The sequence below is a fragment of the Pyricularia oryzae genome, chromosome 1, assembly GCF_000002495.2.
Source record: "Pyricularia oryzae 70-15 chromosome 1, whole genome shotgun sequence".
Taxonomy (NCBI): Eukaryota; Fungi; Ascomycota; class Sordariomycetes; order Magnaporthales; family Pyriculariaceae; genus Pyricularia; species Pyricularia oryzae.
The window spans coordinates 4,919,636-4,936,703 of NC_017844.1; the positions used below are offsets into that span (position 1 = coordinate 4,919,636).

Here is a 17,068-nt window from a genome sequence, read left to right on the forward strand (position 1 = left end):
AGGATTGATCATGCAAGCTCTTGGTTAGTAATTCACAATTCCCATGCGAGCTAGCATATGTCAGTTAAATGGCCCGCGTAGATGATCTATATCTACCATTGTGGGTTGCTGATTCACGTATATCGTTTATTAAAGTCAACAGGTTCATCTAGACTAGTACGACTAGATGGAAATGGCTGGGGATCTGGACTGTGTACATAGTAGGTTAAACACAAGAGAAACAGAAAAAAAAGGGAAAAATGAAGCCAATATCAAAGCATGGGCCATTATCTACCAGCTACATTGGGTATGTATTTATCTGAGCTTGTCCGCCCATGTACAACCCCGCTTTCTGGTTCGCATTCCGTCCGATCTCAAGGTTTCGGACACGCGGACAAGAGAGCGAGCTTCTTGATTCAGACGCTCAGTTGAATCTGGGGACCGACGTGTATCAAGCCTTTGGATCCAGGCACTAGAGCTCGTTCGGCACGGCAGTCGACGAGTCAAGATTTGGTTTGTTTTATTCTGGAAATCGATGGAAGGCAGGCAAAAAAGACAAACACACAAAAAAAAAGGTTGGATCCTTTTCCCGGGGAACCAGCATCACGCTTGCTGATGTCGAGCCTTTTATCAGATGTTTCAACACCAACTGAGCTGCACAAGTCGGCAGCGCTAGGGCTGCTTCTAGTCTAGTACTACTATTTTGAGCACCACTCTGGGCTGTGCTTATGTGGCCGTTGCTGTGGATTGGCTGTCTTTTGCTCGGGTTATAGGATGAGTTCCCCAAGGGCCAATGCAAGAAATGCATAACATGTTAGTACGCAGTTGACTTTGCATGTCACATGGCTACCCTGGCAGATGCAAATTTAAACCCGCAAGACGTGATAACTACATAGTAGTAGAGCAACTGCCATGACGTGGAGATATATCAGATAGATCATGAGCCAGTCCCTTTCTTTCTTTTGTTCTTTTCATCCTTGAACGCACACCATTATCTGATATGGCCAAGGATGACTTTTTTGCAGCAGATCCAATCAAACGTCAAGCCCGGGCGCATAATTCATCCCTCTTTTTTTTGGACACGAAATAGCCTTCCATACGAGTATGCCCGTGGCACCCAATTCGGGAGATGCTGCCGGGACCCCGGTTAAGAGCCCGGCATTACTCGCCAACTGCCGATAGAGACGCAACTCTATCGAACCTTTCGGCTAGAAACGTAGGACGCGCGTCGCCAAGACATGTCATTTTTCATGTCTGTCCTTGTTTTTCTTTTGTTGATTTCTTCCGCCCGGTTGAATGCTGCAGAAAATGAAAAGAAAGAAAAAAAATGTGCCGATGATGAATGACTGTCACCCGCCAATCATCCCAGCTGAGATAAAGTCAACCAAAAAGTTCAGGGACAGGTTTTCAGGGGTAGTTTTTTTCTTTTGTGAGTGACGGTCGTGTGGGTGTCGGAGGCAGTTCGGCAGATTGTTGCCGCTGGTGAGTATAAGCGTCAGCTTCCCTGGTCATGAACCAATCGTTTATATTAACGCTAGATGAAGCGGCGGATGCAAGTTGCACGTTGGGGGAGTTTCTGCATATATGATGATATACCCGAAGTCCCGAACATTGCGCATCTCGTCGGCAGTTGATTCGCCTCTATTTATTTGCATCCGAGTGGCGGCAGGTCTGAATGGCTTGCTATGTACCAAGAATTTGTGCAATTTGTATTTACAAAGCAGGAAAGAAAATGAAAATGGGCACCCAGAATAGGTCTCGTTGTATCTGTCGTTTCCTCTCTCCATGAGGCTTCTGATTGTGTTTTGTCAACTTTTGTCAGACAGGACGCCGGACTGTCAATTGTCGTCCAACTGCAGACACAGGCATTCAACCTAGAGCACAGTCCAAAACAGAGGAACAGTAGACCAGAAAAGGAAAGAAATACCACAGCAAAAAAAAGAAAAGACCAAAATGCTCCTCCCACGCCTCCTAGCCGCAACCACAGCCCTCGCAACGCACGCCGGCGCGCAAAACAACATGCTCCGGTTCGCGTGCTCGCAGCTGGTGGTGGACCGGATCGACCCGCTGGTGAACCCGGGGATGCGGTACACGCCGCACCTGCACCAGATCGTGGGCGGCGACTCGTTCAACGTGACCATGGAGCCGGTGGCGCACGACCTGGCGGCGCGCTCCAGCTGCACCTCGTGCTCGTTCCGCGAGGACCTGTCCAACTACTGGACCGCCGTGCTCTTCTTCCAGCACCGCAACGGGAGCTTCCGGCGCGTGCCCCAGGTCGGCAACGGCGGTCCGCAGGGCAGGCTGGTCAACGACGGCGGGCTGGATGTTTACTACATGCCGAGCGGCAAGGTGACGGCTTTTAAGAAGGGGTTTAGGGTGCGTTGCGTTTTGTGTTTTGTTTGGTGTTTGGTGTTTGGTGTTTGGTGGATTCAGGGGGTGGTGGATTTAGGCCATGGTTTCGTGCAGCTTGCTAACTTGATGCGTCAAAGATGTTGGTGGGTGACGCCGGCCAGACCGACCCCAGCCGGGTTTCCAAGGCAAACATCTGCCACAGGGTAGGTCGCAAGCCATTAGCGTCGAGAAGAGACCAGCATACTTACTGACTTGATGTGTAGTGCTGGACTGCTCCATCCGAAAACACCTTTATCGGCGGCGCGCCCTGCTCTGGCAGCGACACTGTCGACATCCGTACGTGGATATCCCCATCATTGACTGGAACATGCTGTCTTTGCGAGTGGCTGTCGTGGAGCACGGGACTAACCGGGCGTGGACTACATACAACTATAGCACAAAACCCGAACTGCAAGATGATCAGACAGACTTTGGTTTTCCCGGTATGTGCCCCAAGGAGTATATCGCAAGATAACTTAACTTTTTCACACGACAGGGAGGGGACCCAAAGACTAACTCTATTGACTCTCTAGTGGTGCTGGGACGGCAAGAACCTCGACTCGCCCGATCACAAAAGCCACGGTGAGTTAGTCTATCCGAGACGTGACAAACTCGCGAGGACTTGACTAACAAAGACGTTCCCACAGTGGCATACGGCGCCGGCATGGGAATCACTGGCGGCGGAAACTGCCCAGCATCTGTGCGTTGGCCCTTTTGTAGACGGACAACACCCTAGTCAATTGACACTAACACCAACACCAACACTGACACTGACCAAAAAAGCACCCCGTCAAACTCCCCGTCGTCATGTACGAGCTCATGTGGAACGTGACCGAGTTCAGCAACCGCGCCGACTGGCCGGCCGACGGCAAGCCCTTCAGGTACAGCATGGACCTGGGCGGGAGCGCCGCCCACGGCGACTACGTCTTTGGCTGGAAGGACGACACCCTGCAGCGCGCCATGGACGGCCGCTGCAACCTGAACCAGCCCTGTCCGCAGGCCGGCCTGACCGTCGCCCAGCCGGCCGAGTACAATGCCTGCAAGGTGCGGCAGCAGGCGCCCGAGCCGGTGGATGGATGTGAGTTGTTTTTCTTCTTGTCTTGTGCTTGTGATGGACCTTTGCAGTGTTGTCGCTAACCAATTTCTTTCTTCGGATTGTAGGGCTTCAGGCGATGCCCATGGGGCAGATGGCCATCAAGGCCTGAGGTGTACAGCTGCTGTCGTGGACTTGTCAAGTGGTGTTTGCTGGAGACAATTTACTCAGTGTGCATATTCGGCTAGAACTAGACTAGCTGCAGTAGAACCTATTGACAAATGCCGCGTTTTCCTCCAAACAATCACTCGGCCTGTGGAATATAAAGTGAAAACCAAAATAACAGCAATTGCTGATGGTCAGTTCCATGTTGCTTCATAATCTGAAATATCATCCTGCACACACCACTCAAGCCTCCCAACAAACCTCCCCATCCACAATCCTGGGCGCCTCCAACCCAGGCCACTGGATCTTGAACCTCACCGCCGGCACCACCTCGGGCAGCACCACCCCTTGCTGCTGCTCCTCCGCCAGCCCATCCGCCCGCATCACCCTCTCCATGCCCGCCCGGACCGTCTGCTCTCCGCACCGCCGCCACCACGCGCCCAGGCAGGCGTCCAGACAAAACGCGTGCGAGTGGTGCGCCAGGGCCAGCAGCCTGGGCCGCCTCCCACGCTGCCCCTCGCCCCACTGGCCCGTGACCTCGCCGACCGCCAGGATCCTCCGCATCCTCGCCGCGTCGCCCAGCGGCACCACCTCGGTGACGTGGTGGCAGGCCTCGTGCGGGATCATCTGCCGCCAGTACATGCCCGCGTCCAGCCTGTCGTCGTCGTCCACGCACAAGCCGCCCTCCCCCGCCTCCGCCACCGCCACGTCCACCTCCTTGACAAAGTCAAACTCCCCAATTGCCTGCAGCCGCTGCAGGTAGCCCTCCACCCCGCCGCCCGCGCCCTCCCACGCCGCCGCCCCGCACCCCAGCGTCACGTACACCGTCTGCACCGTGACCAGCACCGCGCCCCTGCCGCCCGCCACCTCCCTGAGCACCCTGCCCAGCGACGCCCCGCCCCCTCCTGCCCCCGCGGCCAGCCGCCCCAGGTCCAGCCCCAGCAGGCCGTCGTCCTGGATCGCCTGCCCGCGCCCGAGGAAGTGGTTCAGCCCCAGCACCACCCCGCCGCGCAGCCGGCCCACGCACCCGAGCAGCCCGCCCAGCCGCCGCCCGTCCGGCGAGTTGCCCAGGTCCAGCCGGTCGTGCACCGTCAGCCCCGTCGCCGCGCCCCCCGCCACCCCCACCGTCGCCGCGAGCACCACGTCCCTCGCCTCGCGGCACACGGCCGCCAGCGCCGGACGCGGCACGTCGGCGTGCCAGTTGTAGCGCCACGCCCGCACCACGCCCACCCCGAGCCCGCGGCTGCGGCCCTGCAGCGCCAGGGTCCAGATCTCGAGCCGCAGCTCGGCGGGGAGCTCGGGGAACCGGTGGAACGCCCGTGCTGGTCGTGTGTGCTTGTGCTTGTGCTTGTGCTTCTCCTTTTGCTGCGAATTCTGTTGCGGTGCTGCTCCCTCGCCATCGCCCCCGGCTGTCCTCCTGTGCCTCCTCTCCTTCTCTTCCTCCTTCTTTTTCTTATCCTTCTTCTTCTCCCTAATCCCACCCGCCACATCCTCATCAAAAGCCCTCAGCAGCCTCGCCCTCGCCGCCCTCACGATCCTCGGATCCGCCCTCCCCGACGCGCTGCCGTCCGACAGCGCAAACGGGACCGCATCGTGCAGCATCTCGGCCAGCGTGGCGCGCGCCACCTCCTCCCTGTGCTTCTGCCTCTCCTCGTCTTCCTCTTCGTCCTCCTCGTCCCTGTGCGCCACGGACTGGCCGCAGCCGCAGTAGCAGTAGTCGCCGCGGCTGGGCACCACGTCGGCCGCAAACCACGACTCCTCCAGGTGCGAACACGTCACCCCCGCCGGCCACCCCTGCCGTATGCCCCTCCAGTCGGGCGTAAAGTTGGCCGCCGTCCCGGCGTTCTGTCCTGGCTGCTGCTGCTGCTGCTGCTGCTGTGGGTCGTTGTCGTCGTGCCGCCCCCGCTGCGGCCTGCCCAGGAGGCGGCGCAGCGACCACCATCCTACCTGCTGCGCCCGTCCCACGAGGCGGCCGTGGTAGTGTGTATCCATGGCCCCCGCGCTGCTTTTTGTCCTTTTCGCTCAAGTTATCTCTTTTTTTCATTATTTTTTTTCCTGTTTCATTTGTGGCCGCCTTCACGTGGCACAGTGGTTTCAGTTGAGGGCTGTTAATCTACCGGAAAATAAATTTGTCTTCCGATCAGATGAGGCGCAACTACTGGGTAGTTTTGAATGCAGCAATTTTCCACCAAACCGTCAAACTAGGGATTGGATGTCGGGCTGTGAAGACTGAGGGAGAGGGATAAAAAAAAGAAGAGCAAAGAGAGGGGGAAAAAAAAAAAAAAAAAAAAAAGTTCGCGCCATGCATGGACACCGTACTTGCCCAAATGTATAAATGTTAGATTGCCGCAGCTCCAACTCCTTGGAACTACACGTGATTGCTTATCAGCATATTAGTAATGGCCTCTCATCATCCATCTACACACCACCTACTGTCAGTCACAAGCTCATCTCGTCACCTGAAAACAAATTTCATCATCTCAGAGAGGCAAGGGATGCATCTGGTAACAAAAACTGCGAATAGTAAATTGAAAGAATTACCGAACTTTTCTGGTGCTCTTACTGCGCTGTAGACTCTGAAGGCGGTAGGGAATACCAACACAACAAAGACAAGACCAAACCACAGATCAAGACAGTGCCCCAACAACAACTAGGCAGACAAACCCTGCGCAGATATTGCTCCCGCTCATGACAGCCACGGTGATGAACACGATTCATGCAGTTGAAACTGCAAAAGGTGCCGTGTCGGTGGAAATAATCCACGTCCTTCAGGTAGCCAGGAAAAAAAAGCCTAATCTAATGACCAAGACCCAATTCCCCAGCTGGCGGCACGCATCATCTCAACTCGCCCATGACCATCAGCAGCGTCCCGGTTCTCAGATTTGTCGTCATCGTCATTGCAGCCACCATCACCAAGCTTAGATGGATTAGGACAAGAAGAAACTCTCCCCAAGACGTTCCCGTCGACCACGACATCCCGCCAAAGATGCCTCGTCTTCTAGATCGGGCTCACGGGCTCGCCGGCGCCAAGGGAATCTCCCGATTCCCGACTGCGCACGCTGCCGCTGCTGCTGTTGCCCCCCGAGTCCGGACCAGAGTTGGACCCACCGAGGCCGCAGCCCGACCCGGAACCGGATCCAGTGTCGTTGCGTCGATGGTAAGCACGGAACTGCTCAAACAGACCGGGCGGAGGACGTTGGATGCGCAAAGGAGTCCCCGAAGACGAACCTGCGCCGCCGCCACTGCCGAAGCTGTAGCCGTGGTGATGGTATCCGTTGGTTCCCTGGTCCTCGTCGCTGCCGTGGTCGGATTGCGTAAATCCCGACACGTCAGACAGCATCGAGCTGGATCTGCCGCGACGCTGCTTCTTGGCCGAGCTGGGCTGTTGAATCGCTGCCTGGGGGTTGAACTGCTGAGGGGATGATGTGACTGCCGGGTAGTGGTGCTGCAGACCATTCGAAGGATGCGGAGGAGACGACAGAATCGACTGCGAAAGAGGCCCTGCCGAGGCTGCGGCTGGCCACATGGACATGGCCAGGGATGAAGGTACACTGTACTGAGCCGGTGCCGGCGCCGGAGTGGCTCCCCACATCTGCTGGTAGCTCGGGTCCTGCATGATTGCCGCTTGGTTGTACCCCATGCCATCGTACGGGAGAGCGCCGGCCGTCGCGGTTTCATAATAGGCGGCCAGGGCCGCGCTCAGCGCGTGGACCTGCTGAGACTTTTCATGGTTGTAAGCCCTAACCGCACCAATTGTCTCGGCAAAGGATTTTTCCGTCCGCTCCACGTCTGCCAGAAAGGCCGCGCGTTGTTGTCTTCTCCGTTCGGCCTCGTCGAGCCCGCGGGCATTGGCGTCCGTGATACGCGCATGTTCGTCGTCGAGCTTGGCGATGCGGGCCGCAATCTTGTTCCGCTTGTTCTGCAGCGCGTCCCGGTCGGCGACGAGCTGCTTCAGGCCCTGGTCGATGTTTGTCTTGAAGCTTTTGAATGCCGAGCGAGCGGCGTCGAACTTGCTCTTCTCTGCGTTCCACTCCACCTGCTTTTGACGATACCGATCAAGCACCTCTTCAGGTACCGTCTCCATGTCCTTGATCTGCATCTCGAGCTCTCGCACAGACTGTTCTGCCTGGGCTTGCTGTGTGTTGTGTTGGTTGATCTTCTGTCGCCACTTCTCGTCGTTGCTGCCCGACGACTGAACCGTGTTGGTCAGCTTCTCGATTTCCTTGCGCAGCTGGTTGACCTTGCGATTGTTCTCTTTCCGGAGGCCCTTGAGCTTGACCTTCTCCTCCGCAAGCTTCACCTCCTGGTTGGCAATCGAAGTCTTGAGCGTCGTGGCGGGGTCCTTGCGGGAGAGCACCCGATGCGTGGTGATCTGCGCCGTGGCGGCCGACTGGTCGGCGTCGCGGGTCCGGACCTGAGCCGTTCTGACGCTCGTCGAGAAGATGACTTCGTTGGTAAGGGTGCTGACAAACTCGCATTCATAGCTTGACATGGGCGTCAGGCCATAAATGTCACCCGTCCAGCGAGACCCGGGCTGTGTCTTGCCTTCCTCACCATCCTCTTCCATGCGCGTTATGCGCGTCGGCTGCCAGATGGCATTATTAACTCTGACGAAAAATGGCTTGCTGCTGTCGACCCACGAGGTGCTATGCCTTGTGTTCTCTTGCGGTTCTTCTTCCTCGACCGCGTCGTCGGGGAAGTGGCTTGTCGCAAAGCAAATCTCGTCACTGCCGACATAGCATACCCATATCTGGCCAGGTTGCGTGTTGAAAGGCGCATTCCCGAGATTGTGAATGTCAGTAGCGTTTGAGCCGGCGGATTCCCGCGCGGCTGTTGATAGTTCGTATTCTTTTACCATAACAATTTTTGTACTTGCGAGTGCTGCCCACAGAGGCTGCCGTATCCGAACCTGCGCACTCTGTTTCCTTTTCTTTTTTGTCGACACCGAAACCGCCGTTGACGCCGGGTTGCCACCCGTGGCCGCCGAACTGCTGGCCTCGCTTTCCGTCTGAGGCCCGTGTGCCCCTTCGGTTGTCGATTCTCCAGGAAACAAAGTCTTGCCGGCTTCGGGATCCAGCTGACTCTGTGGTTGTGCATCTCTTTTTTCTCTTCTTAAATACCATTCGCGAACACACTTAACGAGGCCCTGCATAACTATATGTACGGCTAAAACGCTTCGTATCCAGGCATACGTCCCATTCCTCTTCGATGTCGAAAAGGAGGACGTGCCTAGAGATCCCGAGGATTCAGATGATCCCCAGCCATCTCCTCCGAGAAGTGTTGTTATTCGGGAAAAGCTCGAGACGTTCGAGTGTAGTCCGAAACGCGAAAGGCCGACAATAATCGTGCAGAGCATAAAGGTGTTGAGCGACCCTTGCCGGGAACTCCCGCCGCCACCCAGAGTTAGGGCAATAGTAACCTGGGCAAAGTCGAGCAGAAAGTTCTGCAGGAGCCCCGGCAAAAATATCCATACGAGTAGGAATACGCAGTCTATGCATAACAAGACCGTTATCGAAGGCGTGCCAATGGCCGCTTCAAACATGTCGGTGATGCTTAGACCCGAGCTGGTGGTAACAGGTGGGACAAAGGTCAGGAGCGTGAACAGGCCGTAGATCAGCGAGAGGGCAATCGGAGACAGCTGCATGAGGATGATGAGAATGGCTATGGTGTCGTAGAGGGGGCAAGACCGCAGGACCGTCAAGGCGAACTCCAGAGGGCCGGTATCGCGGTGCACGTTGGCGTTCTTGGCAGCGTTGACATCGATACGGCGAGCATTCTCCTCCGGGTTGCACACGTGAGGATGCGCTTGGGTATTGGCAGGAGTATCCAGGTCCACCGACATGATGCTTTCCGAGCTGGCGCCAGTCGGAGGCCTCGAGAGAGTCGTGTTGGGTTTGAGCTCGCCGGTCGTAGCGTTAGTGGGGGCTGAAGGAGTCATGTCGCGATGCTGTCCATTCTGGTGCTTGGGCCCGATCCCATTGCCGTTTGCATAGCCGTTAACGTAGCCGTTGGCCTTGCCGTTGGTGTGGCCGTTTCTAGCCGGTGAAAGCGAATTCTGCTGCCTCGAGCCCGATCGCGATTGATCGTTCTCGATGTTGTCTTTGGCGGCATTTGGGCAGTTTTCGATTACCGACTGGCGAGGGGCACCACCATCGAGCAGGCTCTGGCTCCTCTGCTTGCTGCTGATACGCTTCCCGGGGCCTACAAGGCCATTGTCGTGACGGCTGCTGGCGTCGCGGTTGGCGGCTCCCTGATGTCGCTTTGCCGAGGAGGATGCGCGAGGCATACAGCTGCTTTTACCGGCTCAGTAACACGTCGACCGTGTTCTGAGCCAGGTAAAATATTTCAAAGGGAAGCCTGTGGTTTCGGGAGGAGGTTTTGAGGGCTCAGAGCCAAAGCATGACAGGATAGGATGGTAGTTCGTGGAGTACGACCACCGAGTTCTGCATGTGTCCCTCTTCGTTCTTTTTTTTTCCTCTTCTACTTTTCCCCCTGTTCTTTCGATTTTGTCGAGAGTTTGTGTCGATCGACGACAACTCGGATTGACCCGTCGTGTGGGCTTTGTGAGTCGAGATGTCGGTCGGCCGGTCGGGTAAGGATCGTGACACCCGTTGATTACTCAAGGGTCTGTGTGTTTTGTTGGTGGGATGATGCGGCCGCGTCCTAAAGATGGGCGTAGAACTTGGATTTCGGGGAAGGAGGGTATTTGGGTGTGGAAGGTTGTGCTGGGTGGATTGAAGAAAGTCACACTTGACCGACTTGGTGACCCGCGCCGTGTGCTAGACTGTACAGTGTGTCTGATGCTTGGTTTGAGTGGGATTGGGGCTGGTCTGAGCGTCAATTCGAGGCCTTCGGCTGCAGGAGGTGCCCGCTTGTGTTGTGCCGTCAAGTCAGTCAGCAGTGCAGGGTTGGCTGGCCGAAAAGCAGGAGGGTAAGGGATAGGGAAAGGAAAGGGGGGAATGGGCGGAATCTACCAGGCGAAATAGTGGGGCGGAGGATTGATCCGCGGGGAGGTGTGATTTGCTCCGCCAGAGAACAGGACAGAGCGTGAGGGTGAGGAGATAAAAAAAAAAAAAAAACACGAGCTCAATTTGCCGTTTGGCTGAGTCGGATCACCATGCAGTAGGTACCTTCTGATGCGATAACAACAACCACCACCCAAAAGAGTACATGTGCAACTCAAAAAAGAAAGATCCCTCCCCACCACTGGTGTCAACAAGAATTAAGCAGGTCGCAATCAACTCAATCTATTTATTCCCAGCTCTCAATTGACTCAAACAATACAATGAGATGAGGCTCTAACTTGGTCTGTCAATTTCGATATGCGATCTACATGTAAATAATATAAGCGACCATATGCGACTCACCGCCTCAGTTGCTTTTTTTTTTCCAAACTTTTTTTTTCTTATTTTATTCTTACTCCATCCCAAGTGGCGATGCAAGCACCAGCCCTGCTATGTAGCCATTTTGTCCCCGGGAAATGCTGCCCTGTGAAATAAAAAACTTGCTACAAAGTACTCACACCAGAAACAGAAAAAATTTCTGAAGTGCACCCAGCGATCGATCCACGATGCGTTCGCTCCTGAACCGACCGGGTCCTGACTCGCGACGGCCCTTGTGCCAGCCTTTTTTTGCCTTTTTGCCCCATCCGCAAACAACTGCTTATTTCCCGTCAGCCGCCTTCTTTTTTTTTCCTCCCTTCACAAATACTGTGCTGGCGGGACTATGTGCCGTGTCGCTGTCATCCGGCCTTTTTTTGGATTCTGGGGTTTTTTTTCTGCCATGTGGCGGTAGTGTAAGGGACCAAGAACGGCACTTGTCACGCCGGACGACGCCCGGGCTTCCCGGTGCGGCTTTAGCTGGCGACGGCACACATGCTAGGTCGTTTTATATGGGATCTTTCTGTTGATTATGATTTATTCCCGCTACCTCTACATCATTGGCAGCTTTTTTGATGCACTACCTAGTCTGGTATGCACCACGTACGGTAGTAAACATGGAGGGGGGCCACACTGCCAAATATGTCATAGGTGCCAGATAAGGACCTACACTACACGCGACACGATCGTCCTGGCAAAAAGTCCAAACCTGCTTCTGGGCTTTCTTAGCCATGTTTGTTTGGTACCGCTGGACCGATGTCGCCCTGAAGAGAAACGTGACTGGTCATGAGCAAGAAAAAGGCTTAAAGCCTAGCGCCCAGTCTCTCCTCATTCCCCATACCCTATCTTGCTTACTTCCCGAGGCATATTGCAGATCACATCTACCTGCGTCGTTCAGGCGTGTCTGAATGGCTCACTCTCGACGCGGGGCCAAATGGTTCTGGTGGGTTGCAAATGGGCCCATTGCTGTGACTTAACCTTCTGTCTCGCATAACTGGAGCAGGCATGCATGCGTGAGAGAATGTCATATGGCCACTGACTGCGCCCGGGTCTGTTCTTTGATACGGGTGAAATGCCCTAGGATCGTTCTGTATGGGATTCTTATTCTAGGTCTAGGTCTACCTAGACCGGCAAAAGCTGGGCTGGCTCTTGGGTGGCGCCCTTCCAAAGCCTATTTGTCTTTACCCCTTTTCTTCTTCTCCTAGTCTAGGCCGGTGTTTTTTTTGGGGGGTCATAATCCTATCTTCCGCAAAGAACACAAAAGACCGCCTCATGACATTATTTCGACAGCAACTTGACCTCATTGATTTCACGCATCGCGATGCGTGTCTGAGGGTAACAGCAAATTACCGCGTAGTAGAAATTAACCCCACTCAAATTGGCGCCGAAAAGCTTGGCCCAAGACAGCACGCCCGCCTTTGCATGTCGGCAGTCGCACGCATCCCATCACACCACCCCGGCCAACTCGGACCCAAGCTTGGTTGGATCCGGTTTATTGTTCATCGGTGTTTGCTGTTTTGCTGCCTTGCCTCCTTGCCTCTTCGTTTCTCATTACAGGTAAGGCTTCTGTTATGTAATATATGCTGGTACAGGGTACTCCGTACAGTACCGTTTGAAAGGTACCTACTGGTATTTCGCTACCTATGCGGGCAAGGCAGGCTACATAAATAATGCTTCAGGGTCCAGGGGCGCTCTCCATTGGCCGTTTCTTTTTGTTTTGCACAAGGTCGTTCCCTCCACACAAACCTGCACTTCAACAAAGGGCGGTCAACTTGCCATAACGTACTTTGTACGACATGCCGTTTCTAAGGTACAAACCCAAAATGCAAACGCTGTGATCGATCTTTAACTGGTCAACTATGGAGTACTCGTCCGGGAACATGACCAAAATGAGTGGGGGTTCAGGCCTTCTTTTTAAAAGTCCAGCAGGCCACTGATACCGGCTTGTCACAGTCGAGGCGATGCTTTGGCCTAATCCGTACCTTTTCTTTGCTGAGCCCCCGCCTATTCGCATTTTGGAACCTCTCCCGGGCACCTGTTTCCTATCGCTGCATAGCTTTGTTTTTGTTTAGTGCCATCAAAACGCATTTACTTGTCGATGGGTGTCATCTCCACTCCGAGTGCAATCTCTTTTATTTTTATCTTCGGTGCCCATGGATTGTTTGTTTTTGCTTCTCACGTGCCTGATTCATTGCCTGGCCTGGTCGCTGCCAGCGGTAGGTACACCCGAACATCTGTCAAACAAGACGTCAACAAGGCTTTCCCTTGTTGCAAACGTTACCTGGAATAGAAACTGTGGCTACCATGGAGTATGAAGTAAAGGCATACCCTATCTGGATTCAACGGGTACTTGAGAAACCAGCCACAGTCTTTCTTACAAAAAAAAAAAAAAAAAAAAAAAAAAAAAAAAAAAACAGCACTATAGACCGTGATGCAAACCAACAATATGCAAGCAGACCCCTCCCATCCTGCCAGTTGTCGCTTTATTGTTTCTGATACAGCCACTCGCAACTAAATATGCAAGCAGAAAGATCTAGGCAACATTCTGCCCACGGTCAGTGACACCCTCGCGCGCCTGGCGCGGGGTTGGGGCAGCCTGTCTATATGTCAGGCTAGGTAGCCGTAGGTAAGGTAGGTAAATAACCCCATTGCCGCCCGGTTGCTGCATGGTAACGTCGTAAGTTTTTTTTGACCTCGTCGATCCCGTCTTCCCCTCCTCCTTGCCCCTATCCGTATCTTACCTGCATGTTTTTTTCTTCGCCCAATCAGAGGTGAGGGGAGCGAATAAAGAGGGTTTCTAGTTTCATGCCTTGGAGGGAATGGTTGAGTCACAACTTTGGGCACGCGTCCTGCCTGTATTGTTGGGCACACAAAATACACTCTCCCTCTCCATCTACTGGTCCTAGTCCAGCTATATTGGGGCATACCACATATCCATATCACTCCTTAGCTCGCCGAAGTTGCCGATAACCGGTAACCGGATGGTGCTGAGGATTCAATTTCCGCAGTCTTTTGCTTTTGAATTGGGTTGGTCTTTCTTCTTTCTTTGTCTCGGTGTTCTTCAGCCCTTGCTAGGGAGTACCGCCAAAGAAGCACCTGACGGCGTTTTTTTTATTCCTCCCCATAATATTCCGAGGAAGAAAGACAAAAGAAAAAAAGACTTTGCTAGCCCAGGGACGGTACTACCCCATCACCAAAGTACAGTATCAAAATCTGGTGCGGGATCCTACTGCGGACAATGACAAGAAAAGTCTAGAGGCACCTTTCGGGACTTACTAAGTGCCATGCGTGAGAGATTTGGGAAGCTTGCATAATACCGTGCATACGACGCCCCTCCGCAATAAAGAGGGCTACAGCAGAAAAATAGCCTCAAGTCAAGCATTGACCTTGCAAGCTTCAGTGAGACGAAAGTCCCATCTTTTCTTTTCGTTTTTTTTTTTTTTTTTTTTTAATGGTGGGGAAAGACGGCCCTGCCGTGTTTCTTCTTAGAAGCGAGGTTGGAATTTCATTTCAATTTTTCTCGACCCCTAAAACTAATCTAGTGCCAGGCTAGCATCTCATATTCTCAGTCCCCCCGTGTTCACGGTATAACGCCTATTCACCAGGGAATAGGTGGCGTAGATCTTTTACTGTTCCACGCAAATTATAGACTCCATGTATCAAGCCACTTTCACTAATATGTGCTTGCTTCTGTTTAACTGGCTGGTTGTGTATATGTAACCACGGTACTGGGCGGTGACTTGTCAGTATATATACATGGCCTTGACTCGAAGATTTTATATCAGACGAGACTTCTCGCCCAAGTCATCCGAACCACTTGTGAATGGAATCCTCTGCGTTTCTTAACAGCTGGCAAGAAGAAGCCAGTGTCCGTTTCCTCAACGGTCATATTACCATCAGAACGTTCGACCTTACGTTGCCAAGGCAAGAAGTGTCAGCTCAGGCAGTTATGTGTAGTCCGACCAACAACCTTCGGCTCGTCCTATCTTTGTCCAACGTCTTACTCTTCTTTTTTTCGTCCGAGCGAGTACACGTTATGCCATGTCTCCAGTCAGTCATGATAGAATGACATATGGACGTGCCCGCCTGACAACCTCGGGTAATGGCAGACTATCATCCATGCCCGCTCGCCTCAGCGAGGCGTCAGATAAGCAATCATCGTCAGTTTTGGTTCCTACTCGTGGCTCGTAGGGTCGTTTCCAGTCGTCATGTATCCGGCTATAACCCGTCTTAGTCATCCGAGTTTCGCTACGTTTGGTCTGCTAGATCAACAAAACTTGACATGACTCTTCAACCCCAAGATGACACTCCTTCCTTTACTCTGGCTCTGGTAGACGTTCCCCACTCCGAGGCCTCCGATGTAGCGCATGGCGAAGGATGAGTGTTGTCCCGAGGGACTACTGAGTAGCAACCTCGGCTAAAAGGCTAAAGCATTGTCTCACTTCGGGTCTCTGCCCACAACAAGTTGTAGCCATTGGACATCACCATCAACACTGTGTCGTCTCACCTCCCACCCCCAGCGGACCCCAGGTCCTCGACCGCGTCCTCGCGCTTCCAGGACTCGGCCTCCAGCCTCTCGACCGCCTCCCTGAACTGGCGGATCCTGACGGCAGCCTCGGCCTTTGCGCCCGCGGCGTCGGAGCAGGCCCGCCGCAGGACCTCGAGGGCAAACTCTGGGGCGTCCGTCTTCTTTTCGGTGCGGTAGTCGTAAAAAACCAACTTCTCCGTGACAGTGGCCACGATGCGCCTCTGCTTCTTGGACATGATGACGCAGCCGAGGGTCATGGAGCTGCGCGTCGCCGCGTCCCCTTCGCCTGGTCCGTCGGGGAGCTTGATGACCTTGTGGTAGGCATTGAGGGTGTCTGGGTAGACGACGGGCTGTTTTCCCACCCATATCTTTTAGCGTGATGATACTAAGGGGTAGCTCAGGGGCAGTAGAACACTGTTTCCCCTTTACTGTAGAGCTCGACATATGATTGCAGCTACGCAAGCTACGGTAATTTTTGCATCAAAACTTACAGACAGGAATCTGATCGAGATCTCGGCCATGATCAGCCCGATCGACTGTTTAGTCATTAGGCTCCTCCATTCCTCAGCATTCGAAGGATCCTTGTGCGCAAAGCCCGTGACCCAGTTGACCCGGCACGTTTCCGCATAGCGAGAGTAGCGAACGTTGTTGACGTGACCCTGCGTCGGGATTCACCTCCCCAGATGTGAGCCAATGGAATCCTCCAACCTGTGGTGACCAAGTATTAAGTAGCCAAGATGATAGATGAATATGTGTTTCTCTTACAAAACTGTCCATATCACCCCACGGCACAGTAAAGTTGCGCAGACCGTCATGGTCGGTAGGGTACTCGTCCATGTGCAAGACCAGCTTCTCCCACTCGGCCGACATTGCGGCAACCAAGTCGACGGCCCGCGCGAGCTGGGCCTCCGACAAGCCAAAGATGATGCATTTTCCTATCCGCTCCCTGAGCTGGAAGTACCACCTGCCATTGGTGTCCTCTCTAGGGATGTTCTGCAAGTACTGCCTTTCACCCGGCCCTGGATTGAATCTTGTGTCATTTTTAACAGAGAATGAGGTGGATGATGATGACAACGCGCGGCAGTTGGGTGAGTGTCTGTCAGCGCCAACCGGCACCGCCAAAGGTGTACATGGGCGGCGACCGGATGGTCCTGCAACACACAGTCTAGAGGCCGGCTGCCTGGGTGCTGTTTTCCGCAGCTGAACTCCCCGGCAAGCAGTCGATTGGAATCGCATACCCCGACAGTTTGCACTGGCGACTTGCATTCCTAACCTGCATCGCGGCATCGAGCCCCAGCGTAATGGGGGAGGCATGAGGGGCAGGAAGCTTATGTGGTTCCCTGTAGTGTTCAATCAACCAGGCTTTAGGTAGGCGCCCGAAATGCAACGAGCTATTTCTCTCCGGACCCCTGAGCCCATAAACTTTTGAGAATCTATTATGGTATACAAAAAGGGATCAATCTTCAATGGCGGCTTGGCTGAGGCGATGGTACTGAAAGTACAGCTTCCTACCGAGGTGTAGTGCAGATAAGATAATGCACACTCCACGTCCCCAGATTCTGATGTCGTCATGCGGAGCCGAAACGACCCCCC

General features: G+C 54.1%; 5 protein-coding genes across 5 annotated transcripts; 1 reads left to right on the forward strand and 4 right to left on the reverse strand.

The window, feature by feature from the left end:
* Positions 1-1,932: 1,932 nt before the first annotated feature.
* Positions 1,933-3,507, forward strand: MGG_05354 (uncharacterized protein; the record flags this gene model as incomplete). Its single annotated transcript, XM_003710146.1, has 7 exons — positions 1,933-2,355; positions 2,469-2,534; positions 2,595-2,667; positions 2,767-2,813; positions 2,904-2,952; positions 3,018-3,070; positions 3,154-3,507. The coding sequence occupies 7 exons, from the start codon at positions 1,933-1,935 to the stop codon at positions 3,505-3,507; spliced, it is 1,065 nt and encodes a 354-aa protein (XP_003710194.1).
* A 127-nt stretch (positions 3,508-3,634) lies between these two features.
* On the reverse strand, positions 3,635-6,051 carry MGG_16333 (uncharacterized protein). The gene has a single exon (XM_003710147.1). The coding sequence runs from the start codon at positions 5,558-5,560 to the stop codon at positions 3,812-3,814; it is 1,749 nt and encodes a 582-aa protein (XP_003710195.1). The 5' UTR covers positions 5,561-6,051; the 3' UTR covers positions 3,635-3,811.
* MGG_16334 (uncharacterized protein) lies at positions 6,012-10,474 on the reverse strand. Its single transcript, XM_003710148.1, has one exon. The coding sequence runs from the start codon at positions 9,852-9,854 to the stop codon at positions 6,567-6,569; it is 3,288 nt and encodes a 1,095-aa protein (XP_003710196.1). The 5' UTR covers positions 9,855-10,474; the 3' UTR covers positions 6,012-6,566.
* Positions 10,475-12,570: 2,096 nt separating this feature from the next.
* Positions 12,571-12,961, reverse strand: MGG_16335 (uncharacterized protein; the record flags this gene model as incomplete). The annotated part of the gene is made up of 2 exons (XM_003710149.1): positions 12,571-12,588; positions 12,734-12,961. The coding sequence occupies 2 exons, from the start codon at positions 12,959-12,961 to the stop codon at positions 12,571-12,573; spliced, it is 246 nt and encodes an 81-aa protein (XP_003710197.1).
* Positions 12,962-14,580: 1,619 nt separating this feature from the next.
* MGG_05357 (uncharacterized protein) lies at positions 14,581-16,987 on the reverse strand. Its single transcript, XM_003710150.1, has 3 exons — positions 16,241-16,987; positions 15,967-16,134; positions 14,581-15,825 (listed from the first exon to the last, which is right to left on the reverse strand). Exons 1-3 carry the CDS (start codon positions 16,787-16,789, stop codon positions 15,451-15,453), a joined length of 1,092 nt encoding a protein of 363 aa, XP_003710198.1. The 5' UTR covers positions 16,790-16,987; the 3' UTR covers positions 14,581-15,450.
* Positions 16,988-17,068: the final 81 nt, after the last annotated feature.